The sequence below is a fragment of the Macrosteles quadrilineatus genome, unplaced genomic scaffold (assembly GCF_028750875.1).
Source record: "Macrosteles quadrilineatus isolate MER2022 unplaced genomic scaffold, UCM_ALF_1.0 Scaffold_5__1_contigs__length_97177068, whole genome shotgun sequence".
NCBI lineage: Eukaryota > Metazoa > Arthropoda > Insecta > Hemiptera > Cicadellidae > Macrosteles > Macrosteles quadrilineatus.
The window spans coordinates 12,978,038-13,001,296 of NW_026542598.1; the positions used below are offsets into that span (position 1 = coordinate 12,978,038).

The 23,259-nt window shown below is 35.6% G+C and overlaps 1 protein-coding gene across 2 annotated transcripts in view; it reads left to right on the forward strand.

The window, feature by feature from the left end:
* LOC128994389 (ecdysone-induced protein 78C-like) overlaps positions 1–23,259 on the forward strand; it is a 41,872-nt gene that overhangs the window by 8,871 nt on the left and 9,742 nt on the right. The window contains exons 1-2 of one of the 2 annotated variants that reach the window (XM_054418928.1): positions 1,191–1,489; positions 22,485–22,609. In XM_054418928.1, coding sequence (XP_054274903.1) covers positions 1,234–1,489; positions 22,485–22,609 — 381 coding nt within the window. In that variant the 5' untranslated portion in view covers positions 1,191–1,233. Of the gene's footprint in view, positions 1–1,190; positions 1,490–22,484; positions 22,610–23,259 lie in introns of those variants that run through there. The other variant, XM_054418929.1, reaches the window with a different exon arrangement.

The following is a 23,259-nucleotide window of genomic DNA, read 5'->3' on the forward strand; positions in this document are numbered from 1 at the left end:
CCAGACTAAGCCACAGTACAACGCAGTCATAAACAGCAACAGCTAACAAGATGGATCTTGCAGCAACTATAACTTGAGACCCTTGGATCATGTGATCTACGAACATCCCTTCCAGACTAAGCCACAGCACTACGCAGTCATAAACAGCAACAGCTAACAAGATGGATCTTGCAGCAACTATAACTTGAGACCCTTGGATCATGTGATCTACTAACATCCCTTCCAGACTAAGCCAATGCACTACGCAGTCATAAACAGCAACAGGTAACAAGATGGATCTTGCAGCAATTATAACTTGAGACCCTTGGATCTACCTTTGGATCTTGTGATCTACGAACCAGGGTCTTCCAGGATGTTGCAAAGACCAAACCACACTTCTATTGAATGCTGTGCTGTCACGATTCTAGTAGTGATTAACAAGGTTTTTAAAAATTCTTACAGAGCCACACCAAGTCCAAGTCTATAAGACTGTGGCGACTAGCGCCACGTCTGTTGAAGTGCCTGCTCGCTAGGAGCATATACTTCTGGTCTGCTGTGGGAAAAAGCCACACAATTGTTTCAGAAAGACATTTCTCTGCTATGTTGTATTTACCGTCTAACAAAATGAAAACAATTGGCGTGACTTACAGAAATGAGTAATTTGCATTAGCGCTATCTGATGTACCGTACTTTAATAAATTGCACACTCCTAAATCTCTGAAACATCATAACTCTTGTGAACGGAATTATATTTGTATGCATAAACGAAGAACGAAGCTTTTGTAATTCATTCAACATTCATTCCTCACTCATTGCCTAAGGCTTAAAGGCACCGTGGGAAGTTACGGTGACAAAACATAGAATACCTACCTAATCTAAAATAACAATTATTATGAAATCTTAAGCACACCATCAATTTATGTTTCAACGACAACCCCCTCATGCAAGTCTCCGGAAGCCGGGGAGCCAATATGAAAACAGTGACGAAAGGGAAGGCAGTTGTTTGTAAACTCCCCTTGTCCTTGGGGAGAAAGCCTCTCTGTGCGGGGTGCCGACGCGGAGCAGCGGGACATTATGCAAAAATCGACGTTAAGAATGCAGGTGGGGGAACGTGAGTCCCCTCCAACTCGCGGGGTCACTCACCTCCGCTCCGCCGCTCAGTCCCCAGCACGGCGACGTTGGGCGGTGAGCGGCGAGCGGTGAGCCGGTGAGCGAAAGGGGCCGTGCACGTGCAGTTCGGGAGGATGGGCCGCCATGGATGTCTTCCAAATCGACCAAACTCTGAGTGCGAATCTCGGTAGTGCTCCGCCACCGGAAAAACTCAACGCTGAAGTCTCGTTCGATGCCGGCTCTGAGTTCAACCTTAGTTTTTTCGACGGTCCCGAGGATACCCAAGGCTTCAGCGACCCGGGTTCTGTTGGTTCGACCTCCGTGTCATCCCCTCCCCCACCACCGGCGCGGCTGCCATCCCCCAAGCTTCTTCCGCAGACTTCAGTATCTGTCAAACAAGGTAAGGGAAGGTGACGAATTGGCTAGAAAATGAGGCGTGTGGCTGTTGTTCTTTTCTTTCTATGAAGGATGTAAGGGCTGAGGTTATGATACACGTTTAGTGGTTTTCAATAATCTAAGATTTTTGCAGGAACTTTATAGTTGCCCATAAGAGGCGAAAGAGACGTTGAGGTTAATATAATCCTTCAGTTATCTCTGATCTAAGATGTTCAAGACGTTTTGTAGTTTCTCATAAGAGGCGAAAGAGACGTTGAAGTTAAGATAATCCTTTAGCAGTTATCTCTGATATAAGATGTTCAAGACGTTTTGTAGTTTCTCATAAGAGACGTCGAGATTAAGATAATCCTTTTACAATTTTAGTTTTCTCTGATCTAAAATGATGCAGTAAGAGTTAACCATGAAAAGTGTACAAGAGACGTTGGGTCAAGATCGACAAAGTTTGTTAGGCCTACTACTATATGAACTATTTGCCCCTCTAGTTGTTAATGGTACTTTGGGGTTTTTAAAGACGCTATAGTTTACGTCGCTGGTTTAATGGTTTACACTAAGCTGTATTCTCAGTTTGGCTTGTTTTAAGGAGTTTGTGTATTCGAAAGAAATTGGGAATTGACATCAACACAATACAGTATGCCTCAATTTGACGACGTTTATTTTTTACTGTTTTTTTTTACACTGCATACAGCGTCAACATGGGACGTCTGCTTCTATCAATAGCTAAAGATATTATCAATTAACCACAACAGATGTCCACAATATGCATCGTGTCGTTAAACGTCGACAGACTTTGCGAAACTCGTTAATTAATTTTAATCAACTGTCTTTCTCAAATTTGCCTACTGAGATATTGTTATTAATTGTGATTGAGTGTGTTGCCGCAATTAATTACCACAGTCTGTTTGGAGTTTCAAATTACAGTAATTAATTCCTTAATAAATTGCGGAAATGTTTAAAAGAATTACACCATTTAGAAGAAAATATACAGAAGCGAAAGTGTCGTAGAAATTTGCAATACGTCCTTATACAATTCTTACAAAAGTTACACCGGTACTCGTGTTGTCTTTGCACACAAATTATAAGACAGTAAAATAATGACGCGGGTATGTTTTGTATGAATAAACTCCTTTCGAAAACGTGTGTAGTGTTTGGAAAACCTTGCCAAGGATAATCAATACAGTAATATGTTAGTAACAACTCTTACAGTATTTTATTATGGAGTAACATTAGATTAGTTTATAAAACCGGAACATGCTTGATGCCATTACTGTAATTTATTATACACACCTGAATCACAAGATGATTGTTTTATATGGAGGGGCTTTTGTATCTTTCATTTCAGTTGCAAAAGCTAAGAATCTATAATAGACTGTTCTCAATACCGGATGAAATAACCACACGCAACTTTAAATTAGAACTCATGTTTGATGACTCGTAATCAGTTTGAATTACTTGAGTGTGAAACCAGACCCAGCTGTCTTTGGTCGATAGCTTTCAATAAATAATCTTGGCCAAAGCATCAGCTGGTCTTGGTCAATACTAAGCTTCACTAGTTATCACTCCCACAATTCCACACAACTCTCATCTTTCATTCATACGCGGATTGGTGGTCGCCATTCTTTACGTAGTCTAATGCCATTGACTGTTGGATACTGAAGCAACAACAGTCTAAGGTCTGAAACTGTTCAAACAACTATGAACTATCCCCCCAATCTAATGTAATAAAAAATATTAGATAGGCCTACTTGCTTACTTTTTCGTACGGGGTTGGAGTATAAAAATGATTATTGCCGTTATACTTGTGCTCTGCTCTGCGTTTTTAATGGGGGAGGACACGATTTGTTATGCTAATATAACACATTTACCATAGCCATAATGTCCTACCACTGCACCTAAACAATAGAAAAAAGTAATTTAGGCTACCAAACGTTCGCACAATATCACAAATTATTTATTTATCTACTTATTTATAGGCAAGCATGTTTCTTTCAAACCTTTTTCTCAGCTCGTGTGCATCGTAGGGAAAATCTACGCATCTTGTTGGAAATATATTTTCCTGTTGTGTGCAGAATAAATTAAAATACAGCAGAACATATTTAATCCTAATTAATTGGGACCGGGGGTAGTTCGGACTATTGGAGAGTTCGGATTACAGAACATTTTGTTGTTTTTACATAACAATATCTAAAAAGTGGCTAGAATGGTTCGTAATTGTTACGGGAAAAGTGAACAAATGCTTTATAAAGTAAAATACAAAGTTTATTTAATACAGTAGTAAACATGGTGAATAAACAGTACTGTACATTAAATACAGTATACAATGTAGAACTACTGTACTGTGTATAAAGTAAAGCAATGAGGTGTTCGGATTAGTGGACGTTCGGATTACGGGGGTTCGGATTAAAGAGGTTTAAGCTCAAGAAGAAGCTTAAGAGCAAAAAATGAATTTAAAATTTAAAAAAATAACATGTATCTTAAGGGTTGCCATTCTGGTTACGAAATAAGAACGCAATATAAACAGAAAATCAAACTAATGGAAGAAATTCCAAACACATTTTTTAATTACAGCGTAGGGTGGAAATACAGAACATAAATACATTACATGTTTTTGGTCGAGTGTTCGACCACTGGACGACCTCTAGTCAAATAAAAAACATAAACATATCTGTAAACAATCGTACTTTGACAGTTCTAATTGTGTATCACAGGTTTTTGTTGCTGCTTAGTTTAAATTAGCTGTTGTATTAAATGAAAAAATTGTGCCGCTCCCTGTTGGTAAACCTTGTAAATTTTTAATGGTAAATAATATCATAGAACCAACTTGTTTAGTTGAAACAGCTGGCAAAATTCTTTAATACCTTCACAGCTTTTTGTTGCTGCTCAGTTTAAACTAGCTGTGTGCCCGTTCTACGACGGGGATCTTATAGTAGTCAGTTTAATGTGTTAAAAATCACACAATGTTGGGTTTTTGGACATTTGTAATTTTATTTCATAAGTAGGTAGGCCGTGTATTCTATGGAAAAGTACTGGTATCAAGGATCGTCGTCGAAAAGGTTGTTACATGAATAAATAGGTAGGCGTACGTACCCAAGAGATGGGCTATGGGCCTATTTGCTGTATGGTCTAGCGATTGCATTTCACTGTGAGTAGAAACAGAAAGTGACACATTGGACAAGCGAGTTTAGCATCATCCGTAAACCTCTTTGTTACAATCACCCTCTGCAGTTATAATTTTTGACTTTACACTTTACACAATCGCCATTGAAGCGCCGTCAATGAGTGGAAACCTTGTTTGTAAGCTATTGGCGACGATCATTAAGTGTCCCAGCCATATACTACACTGATTCAAGGTCTTTTTTTCTGGTTATCAAAACTCAAAAACAATTTTATACACAAAGAATTTCTGGTTCCTGACCTGGATGATGCCTAGTTATTTAATTTCATTTACGGTTACACTATGATATTGCACTTGCGATTAATTAAATCCGTTATGTAAGAAAAACGTTTTTAATCTCACATGGTTGGGATTTGCTATCAAAACGTGATAGGAAATGGTTGCGGTATTCGTAAACAACATTTGTAAACATATCAGTGACAGCTAGAAAAAATAATCTTGATCCGAAGAGCTTTTCGTTATTTCATAGACGATTATGTGATAAAAATTGAACGAAAATTGGACAAAAATCGCACAAAACTGCATTTTTGAACGTCTGTAATTTTATTTACAAAGTAGTGAGGCCATATTTTAATCACTAAATACACTCTTGGCAATCCAGTGAATACATTAAAATGGCTTGGATCTTGATAGGTACTCTTGTTTTCACGGAGAAGATTGCGTAAAATGCCATCTTGAGTGTTACAGACAGACAGACAGAAATAGAGATAAGACTTGTTTCTGCTTCTTTAATGTATGAAACGTAAAAATAACCTAAAAATATATAATTCTGAGCAATGTACAGACAAAACTCTAATTTTATTTATATAGAAGATTACCTGTTGACAAACAACGAAATATAAACAGAAAATCAAAACAAATGGAAGCCATTCCAAATCAAATGTTTTATTTACATTGTGGGGTGGAAATAGAGAACTCTGTACATTACATTTTTTTGGTCGAGTTTTCGACCATTGGACGACCTCTAGTAATAAATATTTTTTTATACAGGATGGAAGAAAGTCCTTTACTAAAAAACTGTATTTTACCAACAGAGACCTTTAATTAATTTGATATACATAACAACCTATGCTTACATTTAAGATTTTCATCTGAATCCTAGCGGACCGTTCCACCACATCACTGAATAATATGTTAAAATGATTGTAATGCCCAGTAACAGTGTACGTGTACCAAGTCTTAAAGCTCTATTTTTATTACTTTTTGAAATATTGAACCGTCCCAGGACTTTTTTCGCCCTGTATCTAGTAAATTATTGTAAGTTATAGGTACGCAACGATCGCGCAAGGCTATTAGTGGGTTGCGTACACTACTTTACCTACGACAATTTTTAATAATTAAAAAACACCTCTCATAACTTCTAAGAGAGGTTATGGTTTCGTTTTTATCCGCTCATTGCCACTGAATGACATGTTGTCCCAACCAATCACTCATTGTTTAATCAATTAAATTGGTCTTAACAGCCGATAAGTTGAAGTTCGAAGTATTACACTTTTACTTCTTTTCTCTCAAATCTTAAACCTCATTGGTCCAAACTTTCACTGTAAAGTAACAAAACAATATTGTAAAGTAAGTAAACAATAATGTTAAGTGAATCTTTTCAATTCTAAAAACTGAATTGAAAAGGCTAACTGTCGTAGGTAAAATATTTAAGCGAACACATGAACATTCTGTATCAGTCAATGCAATTTTACGCGCTACAGCGGGGCACTGAAGGTTAAAACTCTTTCAAAGATCTCCATCGAGAAACGCCCTTAGAAATATCTTTTATTTGCTGAAATTGCTACCTTCAACACTATGAAAGTTCTTTTCATTATAGGCAAAGCATAAGGGAATCAAGAAATCTTAACGTAAATTTTGTCGATTTTTATGTTTTTAGTGTAGGGTTGGATAGACCTAGTTAAATTCTTCATTACAATAAACCCTTTTAAAAAAAACCGGGTGATTTCTAGACAATATTTGTTTACAAAAACATTTGTTTGATATTCTGTAGGATTTTTTATAACTAGAACCCCTTCTACACAGTTGATCGTGTAATTGTTAAAAACAACTTGTAATAATAACCTGTGTAAAAGAGCCATTATGTGTCACATTAACAGAATTTATTTTCGTAAACAAATTATTTTTCAACCTTAGCTAGAGGAATTATCAATTGATTGAATTATGCGAATTTTTATCATGTCCTTCCCTCATCTCACATAGACATGATGATTAAAACAGGTTTACATTGACAAGCACTTATATGAGTAAATAAGTGCATCGATTAGAAATGCAACTCATACATAAATTACCAATTCTGTCAACTTCCACCCGAGAGGAGACATCTACTGTTTATAGGTATACGTTTATAGATAGAATAGAGTCATTTATAGATCTCTCCCACAGATGACCTCCTCATGAGCTGCACACAGTAGTCACAGTACATGTTAGTTTAGCTTTCAGTTGTGTGTTTGTCGAGTTTATGCTCGCATAGACAATTATTGAAAGTTCCCTTTGGCATTCCTTTGCGGTTCGAAGGGATAAATAATCTAGTTCACATTGAGGAAGCAATACAATTGTTTAGATTATCAGATGGAGTGAAGTAGTTCCTGTACTAGACTATACTATAGTTTAGTTAACAGGATATATTATAAAATCAATGCCAAAATGAGCACGATTTGTTAATTCTCCCTAACGCTAATTTGAGAAGCAAGCCTGACCAAAGTAACTAAATTGAATTCCTAGGTTATGCCGGAGTTCAGGCAATACCACCAAGGTAGAAATAAAAAGTATTTTTCTCATGAAACCAATGACGCTGATAAAAAAAGAGATGTTTGGGGTCGAAGAGGCCTGCAACAATCTTATTTTTAAAGAGGCCTGTCCGCTAGAATACTTCTTGGGTCGAGCATCATGTTTCTGGGACCTATTTGGATTGGGGTTGCTTATATAGATACCTTCCACCAACAGGAGGAGATAAATACAGTATATCCGGAACACTCATTATTGTAAATTATATCTCAATATGAAGGGTGTAAATATCATGTTAGGTACTTTTAGCCTTATTCAACGCCAACTCCTTCTAGAGCTAGAAGCCACGCTTGCGTACACTATCACTCCCCTCATTTTCTTTACTCCCCCCACCGATAAATTTGACTTAATCTCCTCCGATCTTTGATTATAACTCTCTCTTCAGGCAGTCTTTATGATCAGTTTCAAACCGGTTTCCAGCCAAGTATTCCCTCCCAGCATCGTTCCATTTCCTCGTCGTAGTTATTTCTGTTAGGACTTCTCGCCGGATTTAAATTAGTTTCATGTTAATTTCTCGAAGTGCTGACAAATATCTTATAGGCACGAGTTTATTTATGCCTGATAATTGAACTACTAATTCATTATTCTTGTTAAATCTCGTTGAAACTGCTATGAATATTGGTTGTGATATTTGGTAAACGTGCTGCATCCCACACATTGGGGAAGTAGAGGTAAAGAATGAATTTGAGAAGAATCGTTGAGTAGATTTAACATTGATTATAAATGCCGAAATCTAAAAAAATACATATTCATAATAAAGTAGCCAGTGTGATTATGATGGCGAGCAATTGGCATTAAAATAAATTACCTATTGAACGACGACGCCGAAAGTCTTAGGTGATTGGTTTAAGATGAAAGTGAACGACATTTACTTGTTATTAACGTTTTTAGGCGTTTAAGTTTTTTATATGGACCAATACACTCGATATTTTGCCATAATCATTTATTAAGCCAAACATTGGGCCTAACTTAGAACCCTCATAAAGTGTTTCAAACTTTAAGGCTTAAACTGGCAACCGTGGGGGTAGACAACAAACACGTCTTATTTGATAGTGAAAACAATTTTCGGAAGCAAATAATAATGCACACATAGTGTGAGTATTGAAACTGTAATAAGATTTCTTCCCTTATTGGGTTGAAAAACATATAGCTGTTGGGAATTAAAGATTCATATTTTGAAATGAAATAAATGACGACAGCTTCCTACACATTACTTATAGAGTCCAGACGATTGTCGGTGAAAACTGTGTTATTGTCTTTTGGTGGTCTCAAACTGTGTATTTTATTATTATTTATTTTTACTAAAGAAAGTAGGTAAATACATCTTGGAAATGTGGTTGAAATCAACTATACGACTATAGCATTCTGGGCTCTGTTACACAACATTACTCAATGTCAGAGTTTAATGGTCCATCTAGACCTTTCCTTGGGTTCCTTTGGTTTCTTTTGGGTTTAGACCTATCCCAAAAGACTTATCCTTGCCAATAAATCGTCGTGATTGTAAGACAATCACAATGCAGATGGTTTCTTGAGCTAAAAACCTTAATTGTTAATTAGTACTTAATCGGTTGCACTTATGCAAATGTAACTAGCTCTCTTCCTCGGAATAAAACCAATAATATGATCACCGGAAATTTTAAATGTGATAAGAGCGATAATCTGGCGGAAGCGGAGCCTGGCGAAGAAGAAGAAGGTTGTTGAGGACGTAGACCTCGGCAGGACCGCAACATTCCCTCTCTCCCTCTCTCTCCTCGTCTGTTTCCCCTCTCCTCCCAATCCTCGGTTTCTCTCGCACTTTCCTCCATTTCCTTGCCAATGTCTTTCCTCTCTCCTGATTGCCCTCTGCACACGTTACGCCATACGCGGAAAATGACGTTTGCACATGCACTTTGAACTTCCGGAACCAATGATGAATGTCATGGTAAATACCCCCGCCGCAGCAAACCTGCCGTCTAAGTGAATTTCCATTTGGCTGAATTGATTTTCAATTGATCTATTTCAATAACATTTAGGTATAATGAGTACCTAGGTTTGCTGCTACAAGGAAACTAATAAAGTGTGTTTTTAAGTAAAATAATTATAGCTTAGTATAAAATCAATATATTTGCCAAGTTTGATCAAAATATATCCATAAACAAGCAAACTACAACATTTTACAATATTCTCCATAAGAATAAGATGGGAATTTTAAAATTTCAATTTTTTTTTAGTTATTCTCCGTAACCAATAACCGTACAAAAACACTTAGATAAACTGAATTGTTTGTTTTTTAAGCTCTTTAAGAAGGTTTTGAGAAAAATTGGGATATTTTGTGGTTTAGGGTCGAAAATGAGAAAACCCAATTTTTACCCCATAAAACCCTGTTCCCATGGTCCGATCATGCTGGATCGCGAACTCATTTAAGTTTATCCTGCCTTACACCTTCAAACCCAATTTTATCAAAATATATACATATATAACAATTTGAACGAATGGTGTTTTGGCCTCTGGGGACATCAAAATGGAAAAGTAAATCGGTCCCGGGCCTAGGTCTTACCATGAGACCTACGGTAATAGCTACTTCCCTATAGGGATATTAGCTAAAAGGTTTCAAGTTCAAGTGAATAGGTGGCAGACAGAATATTTAGAGTAGGTTTCTTCAATACGATAGTTACAACGCCCTGAAATGATGGGTAATTTGCTGGGTTTAATTAAATCTGAGTGCATTCCCAGCTAAAAGCAGCTAACCGTGGTTAGGCGCTGGATAATCAGTAAATGTCTGACAACAATGAAACCCCGCTCCCTTTTCATTGACATCCCATTTTACATTTTTTTCTAAAACGATAGGCTATTGTTATGTTAATGTTACGTTTCATCAATCCTGAGCTGTGTTTAAGATATCAATGGTGAATCAAACAAATTCAATATCCTATTGTAGACACGGACTAGAGTTAATAATTGAGGTTGGAAACATTTTCGCGACAAAATGAAAAAAACTACACAGACTAGCTGTTACCCATGGGCTTCACCCCGTTTGACTTCCTAATCAAACTATTGGTTAAGCTGAAGTAAACAAATAGAATACATAAATACAAACAAATAATCACACCTGATTTTAATAAGGTATTGATTTTAATAAGGTATTAATTGAAAGAATAACAAACAAATAAGTACAGTTGGGGTATTTTTAACAAAGGAGAGTTCCCTATAGAAAGGAATTATGGTATTTAAGGGCTATTTATGAAATAATGCGTAGTTTTGCGCAAGGTTTCTCGTCATGACGAATATTTTTAAGTATATGGTGTATGGGGGTGTGACTTGTAGTTTTCTCAAAATTAATGGGTACTTTGGGATTTATATATGGATTATTAAAAATAAAACGTTATCAATAATATAGGGGAAGTACGATGATTTATAATGTATAATTGACAAGAGTTAAATTGTCTCGTGACAGTTACAATGATAAGCAAATGGCATGCGTGAAAAGTACAATCACAACAAAAATTAAGTGATCAATTAATTACTGAATATCGATGCGAGTAGGCCTACTGCAATAACTTGGAGACATTAATTGGCTTACACATAATGTTCAACTTAAAATGATAAATACCCATTAAGTGTCCTTCCCTACTCTCTGAGTTTGCCCCTCAGTTTAAGAATATGCTATTCTGTGACTGGGAGATCTACTTTCATTTCTGCAGTGAAATTATTCAGTCGTTGTACTTATACAGTTGTATAGTTTAGTCTTTAAAGCAATAACAAAACCTCATGAAATAGTTTGATCCGTCTTAATCTGTGTAGAGGGCAAATGGCGAATGTCGATGGTTGGAACAGTATTATCTTTCCTAAGCATTGGTGAATGTTAAATTTTCTTTATGTATTTTTTCGCTTCTTTAGTGATTGATGATCATATCAATAACTACACCATAACCCTAATTCATTTGCTGTGGCCCATCTTGATTCAACGCGTTCATGTAATTTATGAACACTGACACTATCAAGGCATTTTGCTCCGTGTTCGTGCATTACCCCAAATGCCATTCAAATTTCTTCATATCGGTTCAGTATACTCCCATTATGATATAATCCAACACTAACACCAAAACCTTTCAATTTGTTTCATCTCAGTTCAGCATCTGCATGTTCCTATAATCCCACTCCACCAACAGTAAAGCAATGTAATTTTCTTTATTTATATTTGACACTTTCCTTTCATTCATTGCACCACACCATCACTCAAATATTGCCATTGCCTTTATTCAAGTTCACCATGTTCCTATCTATCATAATGTCTCCCTACTTATTCTGTACGGTGCCACAGTACACTATCATTTAGTACACTGAAGAGGACATGATCCTAGAACAGCCTCAGTCCAGTGTGGTTTCAGCTCCCTGGACTGAAACATAACGAAACCAACACTAAAGCATTGCCATTGGCTTAATTTCGGTTTAGCATGTTCCTACCATGCATCAGACCTACCATTGCTATTTCCTCCAACTCAGTTTATCCTGTCCCTATCATCCGTTTATTGTACAAGGGCTAAATTGTGTCGATTCCTCCTTCTCAGCTCATCATGTTCCTATCATTTGTTTCACCAACACTACAACAGTGTCATTTGCTCCATTTTGATTCAGCTTCCCATCATCCATGACACCAACGCCAAATCGCTCCATCCCTTTTCTGCATGTTCCTATCTCGCCTTTGCCATTCTCTCAGATATAGGTAGTTGATAGTCCACACCTAACCTTTCATGAGTGGCGAACCTATCGTGATAATGGCTAACAGGAACACTACTCTGCGACAGCTGGGAGTCCTGCAACTTTCTTCCCGCAATATATGGTAAGCAAGCTCGATAAGTTCAAATCGTGAATCAACTTTCGCTCATTGGGCCCCGCTTTCTCTCTGGTTTGCTGCATTTGTTTACGTTCTCCGCAGCGGCGCGCCTCATGCCGCGGTTTCTATGCACTCCCTGCAACAGGATAGTGATTCAGGTTAGTTTAGCTGGGTTATTTACGTACTAAATTACTTGAACTATTATATTTTTGTAGGAATATGTTAGTTGTTCTAACTGAAGCTGTAATATCCATTTAAATCTGCTGGATGCACTAATGTTTACGATTCGTTAGTCGTTGTGTCTGATTTGGTTTACAGCCAACAGAACACGTTCACAATGTTTCGCAAACAATTTTGAATTAGATGATATACTCTGTTAATGGTCCATCAAAGAGGCTATGTAATTTTATAAACCAGCACAATGTGAGGCGTGATATACAATAACCTTAGGCGTAGAAAACTGATTTCTAAAATCTCTACATATTTACCAGCTAAATTAAATATGTATGCTATGTAAAAGAGGTTAGGATTTTCCGATGCTTAATACCATACCTAGATGTTTGGATATGATAAATCCGCTTGGATGATAGTTCTAAATGATAGAAGGTTACAAAAGATTCCACAACTGGGTAAAGTATTTAATATGAGATGATATATCGAATCTTTACTTATTGATGAAGCCATTAACTCATGCCTGAAAGTGCTAACCACATGACCTTATGCACGCACGCCGACGGGACTGTATGCAAAGGGAATTATGCAACTCCGTATTGTGCAATGGTTACTCAGCAAAATCATAATCCAACGGAACTCGTTTTGTACATCATTTAGTTTATTTAAGTACAATTCTTTGGATAGATCCCGTTAATCTTCGTTATAAAATAGTTCAATGTCTAACCTACAATAACTGAAGGTATAGTCTACAAATACGTACCACATCCTCAACGCTATGACACACGGTATACAACAAATTATTGCAATTTGCAAAAGGCCTAATATAGATTATCTAAGAAAGGGGGTTTTGGTATTTTAATTGCTGCTGTTGTTGTAACTAGATTTTGAAATATCAAAAGTCAGATTTTAGGAAAACCCCCTATATTGATTAAAATTAATTTGTTATGGTCCTTATAATTCTGCTGATCAAGAAGTTATTCTTTATAATTAATTCCAAACAAAATAGTGCAACTCCCCTATTGCTGTAACAATTACGGTTCAAAAGTTACTGCAACTTTTGTGATTTTCCCTATAAAATATCATAGTTAGGCCTACTTCCTCTGCTTACCCATTCCATGTTAAAGGTTGTTGACAAGCTTATGGGAGAAAGTATGTGTCAGATTGCTGATACCGTTTATTTTAAATGTATTTATGTTGTAATTTTTTAACAATTTACGTTTTAGCATTGACTATTGGATTTTAGTAGTAGGTAACTAAAAAATAAATAGCATTGATTCTAAATAAAGAGAATGATGAAATGGCATATGTGTATTTATGAACAGTGTCTGCTAACGTGAAGAAATGCCTGTGTCACATACTGTATTATGTAAGTCCAACCAAAATTGTTGTAATATATACAAGATGGTATTCTAGTGAAACTGCTTTCAAAATTATTAGATAATCGTATGTTATAGCACCTATTCCGTACATAGAGTTTCTCGTAGTGTTTGTAAAACTGTTATAGTTCTGTTATACTTCTTAAGATTAATTTGGAAAAATAACGGAAATGTTTTAAAATGATGAAGATAACTCAGTAACCACAGTGGCATAGGTTGTTAATTTCGTTAAATGAGTTAAGTTTTTTGTTTTTGTTCTACTTTTAAAAATCAAATTATTTGAATTATTAGGGTGCAATAGACTACTTTTATTTTTATTATTTAATACATCACACTCTAGTTTTTTAGCAAACGTGTTATGGCTTTACAATTTATTATTTAAGCATGTGAACGGGTATAGAATTTTCAAAACAAATGGAAACTCTACGATGGTTTGCTTATATATTTGAAAACGTCTAACATATCTGAAAAACTACTGCAAAAGGTTTTAGATGTCTTAAGAAACACGTTTAAAATCAAAACGTACGCCAGTTTTTAAATTATGTTAATAATAATTTTACTATCAATCAAAACATTTCATACAGTTTATTATGGTAAAAAATAAACACATTTGCGCTAATGTTAAGCAAAATCCGATCCTAACTTTTGGGGCAGGAAAATGTGTGTTTGGGAGAGGAAAAGACATGTTCGGTACAAGAAAATAACTATGTGTTTGGTGTTTTTTTATTTACTTAATGCCAGGTTTCATTATACCAAAGATTGCACCTACTTCATGTACATAACTACTTGTATGTATGGTGTATATTGTTTTTGTACGTTTGGAGACTTCAACGCACGGACGGCCAGAAGTTCTCTAATCCTAGCTACGAATCAAATCCAAAACATTTTGCTGTCTCCTTTTATTGTGTGATCTCATAAAGGTTTAGGTTATATCATTAACATATTTACTATGGCCCATCTTAATAATTAGAATCGAACTTATGTGCAAGGGTGAGGGTGAGGATACAAATGATTCATGTACGAAAGTGTTCTTACCAGGATCATTAAGTAGCATAATGTTAGATCACTCCTGTAAGTTTAGTTGATTATACCTTTTATTACCTTAAAAGTTAATTGTTGTTCAAACATTAAGTGATAAATTTAACGTTTTATATATTTCAAAAGCCACAAAAATAACCAGCAAAAAAGGGTTTTCAATCAAGAAGTCGAAATGAAAGCATACAATTAAAAAAGTGTCCGACTCTCTACCACAATATTCATCTCACCATTACTCACAATACAACAAAATTGGTCTTATTTACTTCCTTTGCCTTGAAAATACATCGTTCTTCTAGTTTAAAATTTGCAAAAAAATGTTTAAATATTATATTTTGCATTTTTTTAATCATCCTGCTGACATGTGGTCTCAATTCCTTTCTATTATACCTATATCACACTATCTCATTCTACAGTTATCTAAAATGTCCCGGATTTTGCATAGAGATTCCCCAGTGCTCAGTCCCTATTGCTCAGTTTGGCAAGTCGGTTTTTATCCTCGGCGGTGTAGGAGAGTTCGGTAACACGTTTTGGGCTGGTCGTGCCGCGAGTTCATCGCCCGCCAAACCAGTTACCCCCCCTCCCCCCCGCGAATATCATCATCAGTATTTCGGCGTACCCATAAATCATCTACCCATCATCTTGATGTTGAACACCATTGTAGCAATTTGCTTTATCCGTCCATTCATATAGTATTCCAAACCTTATTTCTGATATTATTTTATTTATTTTTTCATTTTACAAGGCTGCGAAATAGTATGCGATTAGTTCTAGCACCAGGCATACACAAAGCAAATTTATATAGTCACAGAATATGAATGTTCGTCTACTTGATGACGTCATCTTGAAACAATTTTTATTTTATCCGTATGCATTGATACTGACGACAGTAATACAAACGAAAAAGTTGGAAAGGATTTCAATATAAAAAATATGCTACCTATATAGGTTTTCTTGACTAGATACAATGATGGCTGGGATAAGAAAAATATAATTACAATGAAAATAATCTCACTATGATACGACTGTTTGATTTCATGTAGTAGGTAAGCATAACATGCAGTACTTAAATATTTTGGGGAATTCTTTTCATAAGGTTTTGAAACACTTACAATTGAAATTGGGCCCCTTTAAGTGTACAAAGAATTCGTGAAAGATTTGAACGAATTATTCAAAGATTGTTCCCAATATAATTTCTGATTTCATTAGACTCTGATTAATAAGAAATTGTTTAAGAATAGTGGGATTAAGTAGTTCGTACAACATCTGATTATTTCTGAACGTTTTCAACTCAAGTGTGTTAATCGAAAGGTTATTGAAAGTGAAAAATAGTACTCTCTCTTTGCACACTTGAGACCGCAGTTTGTGGTGTAGTAAAATCATACTACTTCAGTTTTTTAAACCAACTAAATCTCTTAAAAACATTTTGAAAAAATAATTGTGTCACTTGAAACAATATAAGCAAATATCGGCCAAGTGTATTATTAGAGATTTTTTCTGAACACTTTACTTTGACGTTAGAAATCTGTCTTGGGTCAGGGTTTGTATCTCTGGACACCGCCGCGTAAAACAGTTCAACATTCTGCTGTGAGACACAATAAACATTCTGAGACATTCTGAAAATGAAAATGAAATGAAAAAAAATGATTTATTTAGTTAGGGCCACATGGCCCTCTCTTACACTTAACCTGTAATGTGCATTCTGCTCCCATGCTGTAGATTAATTACAGCGTTATAGTGTAAAACGCCAAAACAGAGCTTGATTCAGTTGAGCCTACGAAAGAGAATTTCGTTGTAAAATACATATTTTTTATTCTGACACATTTTTGAATAATAACTGAAAGGATACATTATTGTAAACTTGCATCTCATTCATTCAACTTCAACATTCATTGTTCATCTTCGCCTTGAAATACGCGCCATCGTGTCAAATATGTCAGCTTTGTTAAAATCTAATCCAAATCTAATTAAAATCTAAGTCTCAGAGCTACATAGTTGTATGAAAAACAAAAGATAAAATATAGTCATGTACTTTCGACCTTAAAGTAAATGGATGTTGATAGTCAGGGGGATGTCAACAAGATTTTTTTAATCAACTCTTCCACGGGAGAACATAGATTTTGATTTGCAAACTCGTTTTACTTTGCTCACAGTATTTTGAAGTTTTGTCTGCTTCGTCATAACTATTACTATTGCAAACCTCTTCATTGCAAACCCGGAAAGATGGGTAAGGTTCTGGGGCCGATGCCATTTGCAATTGGGCTATCAAATTACTGATGTTATCCTACAAAATATGGACTATAGATTGGACGAGGGGAAGACCCCCTTCCCTAAAATATAAGAAGTTAAATTTCATGTTGCAGTAACACTTTAGTGTCTTTAAGTATGCACGTAAAAATGATAATTTTTTTGTAACAATTTTTGTTAGACCATCTGACAACACAAAAATACTTAAAAAATTTTGAAAGTCACAAACGTCATCCTGGTCTAAAACACAATAATTATGTCTACCTTAGTACTTGTTGATGGACTAAATTAAAACTTGAGGTAATACTTTAAATTCTTCTTACGATTCACTCTACAAACTCAGCCAGGATACGGTTACACTGTTGTAGTCTAAGTAGTGTCGTTGGAGTGTCAGTTTGCTAAGACAATCATCACCCTGGTGTGACTGTGACTATGGTGAAAGTACTGCAATACTGTGGTACTGCGCAGTCGCCGTGTCAGAGTCGAGAGTTACCTCGGTGTAGTGTTTTGTGCCCAGCTAACGGTACGTCTACTGGTCTACTACGCAGCTATTGCTCTCAACTCCTGGTTCATAAACCTTCACTTCTAGACAGGCTACACGAAGGTACTCAATGTTTGGTTAATTTGTTTATTTCATTGTCATTTGCTGAGTAGTTGTATAGTCAGGTAGCTGAAGTTACTATAGTACTCAACTGGTAATATGAAGGGAGTAGATTTGACCACGAGAAAAGTGCCAATTAATTGTTTGATACTAGACAGACACAACTTTCCATGATCATTGATCATAAATGACACCTTCAGTATCCAATAGTCAATGATGAAACTGCAAATCGAAAGCTGCTCTTGGTCAGTGAACGAGTCTACACTCATAAAACTCCATAAAATACATAGCATTGTGCCTGTTAAAGACTTATACCAGGTTTACAAACCTTCAATTCTTATAATATTTCGTACTACGCTGTTATGCTGTTAAAAGATGCAAACATTATTTGTGAATCTATAGCGCGCTAAATGAAAGTAAAACTCTTCTAAAAGAAACGTCTACGGGCCGCATGAAAGTGAAGAATAGTTTCTCCGTTGTAGCAAAGATGGAGAGCATGGAATTAGTTTATGATAGGAAAGGATATTATGGTTAACTAGCTGTTACCCACGGGCTCCACCCCGTTTTACTACATTAGTATTAATAAAACTATTGATTGGTTAAGTTAAGATGAAATAAACAAACGGTTTAAGTTCCCTTTGGAAAGCAATTACGTCCTTATAGGGCAATTTATGAAATAATGGATAATTTTGCGCAAGGTTTCTCGTCATGACAAACATTTTAAGTATATGGTTTATGGGGGTGTGACTTGTAGTTTTCTCAAAAGTTCATGGGTACTTTTGGCTTTATATATAGATTGGTGATTCGATTGAACTAGAGGTCGTCCTGTGGTCGAAAACTCGACCAGAAATATGGAATGTGTAGACCGCTCTATTTTCATTCCACGCTGTAATAAAACATGTGAGTGGAATTTCTTTAACTTGTTTTGATTTTCTGTTTATATTTCGTTGTTATTTCGTCACTAGCATAGCAACCCATAAGGCCAATATTAATTTTTGTTTAGTTGTAAATCAATTTTTTGTGCTTATTTTTGAGCATTTAATTTATAGCGGGATTCTGCACATCTACGGGAAATATCTTTCTACTAGTATGCGTAGATTTTCCCTGCGATGTACATGAGTTGAGAAAAAAGGTTTTAAAGAAACATACTTGCCTATTAATATATAGATTGTATATGTTCATTACAAAAGAGATACAACATATTACCATAAAGGAAGGTACATAAAATCACCAAAAAGGAAAATATTATGTATTGTGCGATTTTATGTAAGCGTTCGTGTGACATGTATGATATTACGTATTGGTGCTTGTTTGAGGGGTTATGTTGAACTTTTTCATGCAACATGTTTTGGAACACATAGGTTTAATTTTACCTTTCCTATCATAACTAGTATACTGTATAATCACTAATTAAAATTACACATTTTCCTGAAGTTGCCACAAAACACAATGCACATAGAATATTGTTCGTTGTCGTATTAAAACGTAGCCTAAACAAAACAGTGTAACAGCTGATCATCAAGTTCTTACAGCACAGCTGCTCCCAACATGTGTTTGTGGTACACCACCTCGCCGACCTTACTATTTTTAGGTTAAAAAACCTGGAGTGCGGGAAAGTAGTATGAGTGCAGAAAAATGTAAGAGTGCAGAAAACAGCTAAATAGCGTGCTACAATCAGTGAAATATTTCCTTTTAGCCAATTTCCCATATAGGGAATTAGCTATTACCGTAGGTTTCATGGTAAGACCTTGACCTGGGACCGATTTACTTTTTCGTTTTGAGGTCCCCAGAGGCCAAAAACACCGTCCGTTATATATATATATATATATAGTTACCAGGGTGTTGATTTGTTTAAGAGGTAAAAAAAATAAAACCTTTAAGCCTACAAATGTTTTCAGTTTTGCTACGATTAATTAAGCTGTAAAGTCAATTCGTTTTCGGTAGACATCCACTCATTCTTCTTAATTTACTTAACAAGCTTTTTCATGTGGTCGAGCAATCTATAAACTTCAATATAAAAACTCATGATACAATAACATCTGTTGGCCGTTAGTCACTGGGATCGCGGAACATCGCAGCTATAATTACGGGATCGTGGAATAACAAATCAATTATAGTGGCGCATCGTCGAAAAACTAAAAAACGTCCTTGGCCTTTCCTTTAGACTTTTAGTTCAATATTAGTGTATAATGTTTTGCGTTAAAACACTTACGTTTTCGAAAGGTCGTAATTATCCCTTTGGTTAGTACATCATACAATCCAAATGTATTATATAATAAATCAATGCTCAATAGCATTCATAGAAATGCCCTTTTCCTTTGTACTGTATTTTGTAATTTGCTACTGTACTGTTACTGTAGATGATTTGTTACAAGCATATACTGAGTGAAAATTTAAAAACGTACGTTTTCAGGAAAAGCACTTTGCAAATTTTTTCCCCCTTTTTTCAAAACTTTTATTATTATTTTTATTTTATTAACATTTGAAGTTTCATAAAATGTCCATGGTAACGCAATATCTTTGGTATTTTTTTTAAAAAGAGCATCTTTAGTGGAAAAACACAAAATCCTGTCACGACCATAACAGACGTTTAAATGAATATTAAAAATAGTTAATACTATTTTTATAACTATGTTTTGCTATAAACTAATTTACTTTTATGACCATTATACAATAAAAAGGTCACTGAGCTTTTGGTATATTTGGTCTTTCTAGAAAAAAATAAAAAAACTCAAAAAATTGAAAAAAAGCCAATAATATCTTTTAAAGTTTGTATAACTCCGAAAAAACTTACCTGAGACCCGAAAAATCGTTATGTTTGTATAGGAGGTGTGCTTCTTTTGTGTATAAAACATTGAAATATGACGATAATTTAATTTTTGAAATTTTTATGATAGAAATCATAAACGTGATGGTCAGGGACAAGCGGTACGGTCGTGAATTTTCTGAAATAATCTAAATCTTTCTAAACAATCCTTGAATTATACTGTTAGTTATAATAAAAATAAGTGTTTAAATTGAACTAAACTGTTCAAATTACAATTATATTAAAGTTATTGTCACGACCAAACACACTATAATCCATAAGGCTGGATTGGTCGTGAAAAAACCCGCGATGGTCGTGAAACTTTGGTCGTGAAATTACGTGATATTTGGCTCTGTTCTGGCGGTAGCCCTGCACCTCATGTTTGAGGATACAAAGTGGACTTCTAGGTTAATCTAGCAATTGAAATATCTTATAAACAAAAATTAACACCATGTCTACTTCATCAAATGACTACGTACGGTCATGGACACACCAAAATTACAAAAAACACAATCTTTCCTTTATTAATCTTGTAATTCCTCCTTTCAACTCGAAACGACCGGCACTACAATCCTGACGTACACCCCGAACTAGTCTCTAAAACCAACTGACTCCATCGACGCCAGGCTTGCCACTGTCGTGCTCCAAAGTTGAAAATTTTTCCCAAATGGTCGTGACGCCAAATCGAGGGACAGACTTATTTTGTCATGGTAGTCAGTTTGCAATGACAATAAAATTATAATATGCTCCTTTTTGTAAGTTTAATAACCATTGATGACATAAAAATATGGCTTTATATATTTCGGCATGAATAATTAGTCTAAAAACAGCGTGAAAGTTGGAAAATGTACCCTAGGGACACGTCATGGTCGTGAATTTCGAGACTTTAAAATTACGTAAAAAATACCTAGAACCTATTTAAAACCAAATAAATGTGTGTAACATGTTGCCCCCGTCCCAAAAAGTATTAAAACACATAATTATAAACTACAAATCCAGTATCTACGAAGTAAAAGGCCAGGGACATGAAAACGTACGTTTTTAAATTTTCACTCTACTACAATCCATTTGTTTACATTTTCGTAAAACTGTCATAGCTACTTGACAGTTCATAAGACTAATGTTAAAATATTAAAATTTCATTTTAAGTTTTTAATAAAAAAATGATTCTGCGAGAACAGAGCCTGGCATGGATACTGTTTTCAGCCCAAAAATAAGATATTTCAAACAATTTGGAGGAAATCATAGGAGCCATTTTTTAAATCATTGTAGGCAAACTTTACTTATAGTATGGATTGTTCTATATGTGTCCATTAGTGCAATAACTCGAGAGCAAAAATGATCCGATTGTGATGAAATTTGGTACATTTGAATGAGTTAGCGAACCAGCATGATCTATGGTACTATGGGAACGGGAGTTTATGGGTTAAAAATAGATTTTTCCCATTTTTGACTCTAAAACCACAAAATTTCATAATGTCTCTCCAAACCATTTTGTAGAGGTTAAAAAGAAATAATTTGTATATTGAAAAGTTGTTTAAGCCCAACGGTTACGGAGATAATTTAAAAAATTGTAAATTTTAAATTTCCATGTTATGCTTATGGAGAATAAACTGTTGCAGTTTGCTCGTTTATGGATAAATTTTAACCAAATTTGGAAATTTTGTTTTATTTCATACCAAGCTATCAACATTACAATAAAAAACGCCCCTCAATATCTTCCCCTTAGCAGCAAACCTAAGTACTCACTAAAATTAATGTTATTTAAATAGGAAATAAATCTGAAAATTTTCAGGGAATATTTTAGTAGAAATCCAGCCAGGTAAATTTAAGTTTGCTTAATCGGCAGGTTTGCTGCATCGTGGGGTATTTTAGGTAACTCTTCAGTTACCTAAATGTTTCCTTCGAAAACATTTATTTTCCATTTAGACATTTAGTAAATCATTACTTGAATACAGTGAGGTATAATGAAATCTTTATTTTTGCAGAACAACACTACGCGGCGGCAGACTCCAACAGCTCCACCCCGGCCAAGTCGTTTGTTCCGTGCAAGGTCTGCGGGGACAAGGCGAGCGGCTACCATTACGGGGTCACGTCCTGCGAGGGATGCAAGGTATGGAAGGAGTCACTTATATAAGTTATCAGAAGGTTGCTGGATCAACCCTAAGGAAATCAAATATATTTTTAAGAACTCTCTGACCCCTTTGAGTAGGCTTTTTCTTGTATCCAGAGTCCAGACAAACATTTTTACAGTACAAACATTCTAAATTTTTCCTTTTAAATTTCCAATACTGTACAGTAACCAGCTAATTCACAGAATTCACTGGTACTTTATCATTTGTTCCCTGCTAATATGAGATGGGCAGTCAGCAGCTGAGTAACTGAGTACAAACATAGACAAATAGAATAAATATATACTGTCAAAGGAATGTTCCGGCGCCCACCCCTAGGAGTACCATGTAGTTACGGCGCACACCGCTGCAGGCGAGGAGCGCAGGAGCCGTAAGTGACCAGCAGACGCTGCAGCGGTGTGCGCCGTAGCTACACGGCAAACCTAGCGGTGGACGCCAGAACTTATGCTAACCGCAGCATAGCTGACGGTCAATATTTATTCTATTTGTCTATGGTACAAATAACTAACTTTTTGATACTGGAGTATACTTACATGTATATGGAGCAGCTGTGGCCCATTTTGTTACCAAGAATAATATAGTAAATGAGTTAGAAGGTCTTATTTTCTCCTTTACTTGCTGATACGGTACT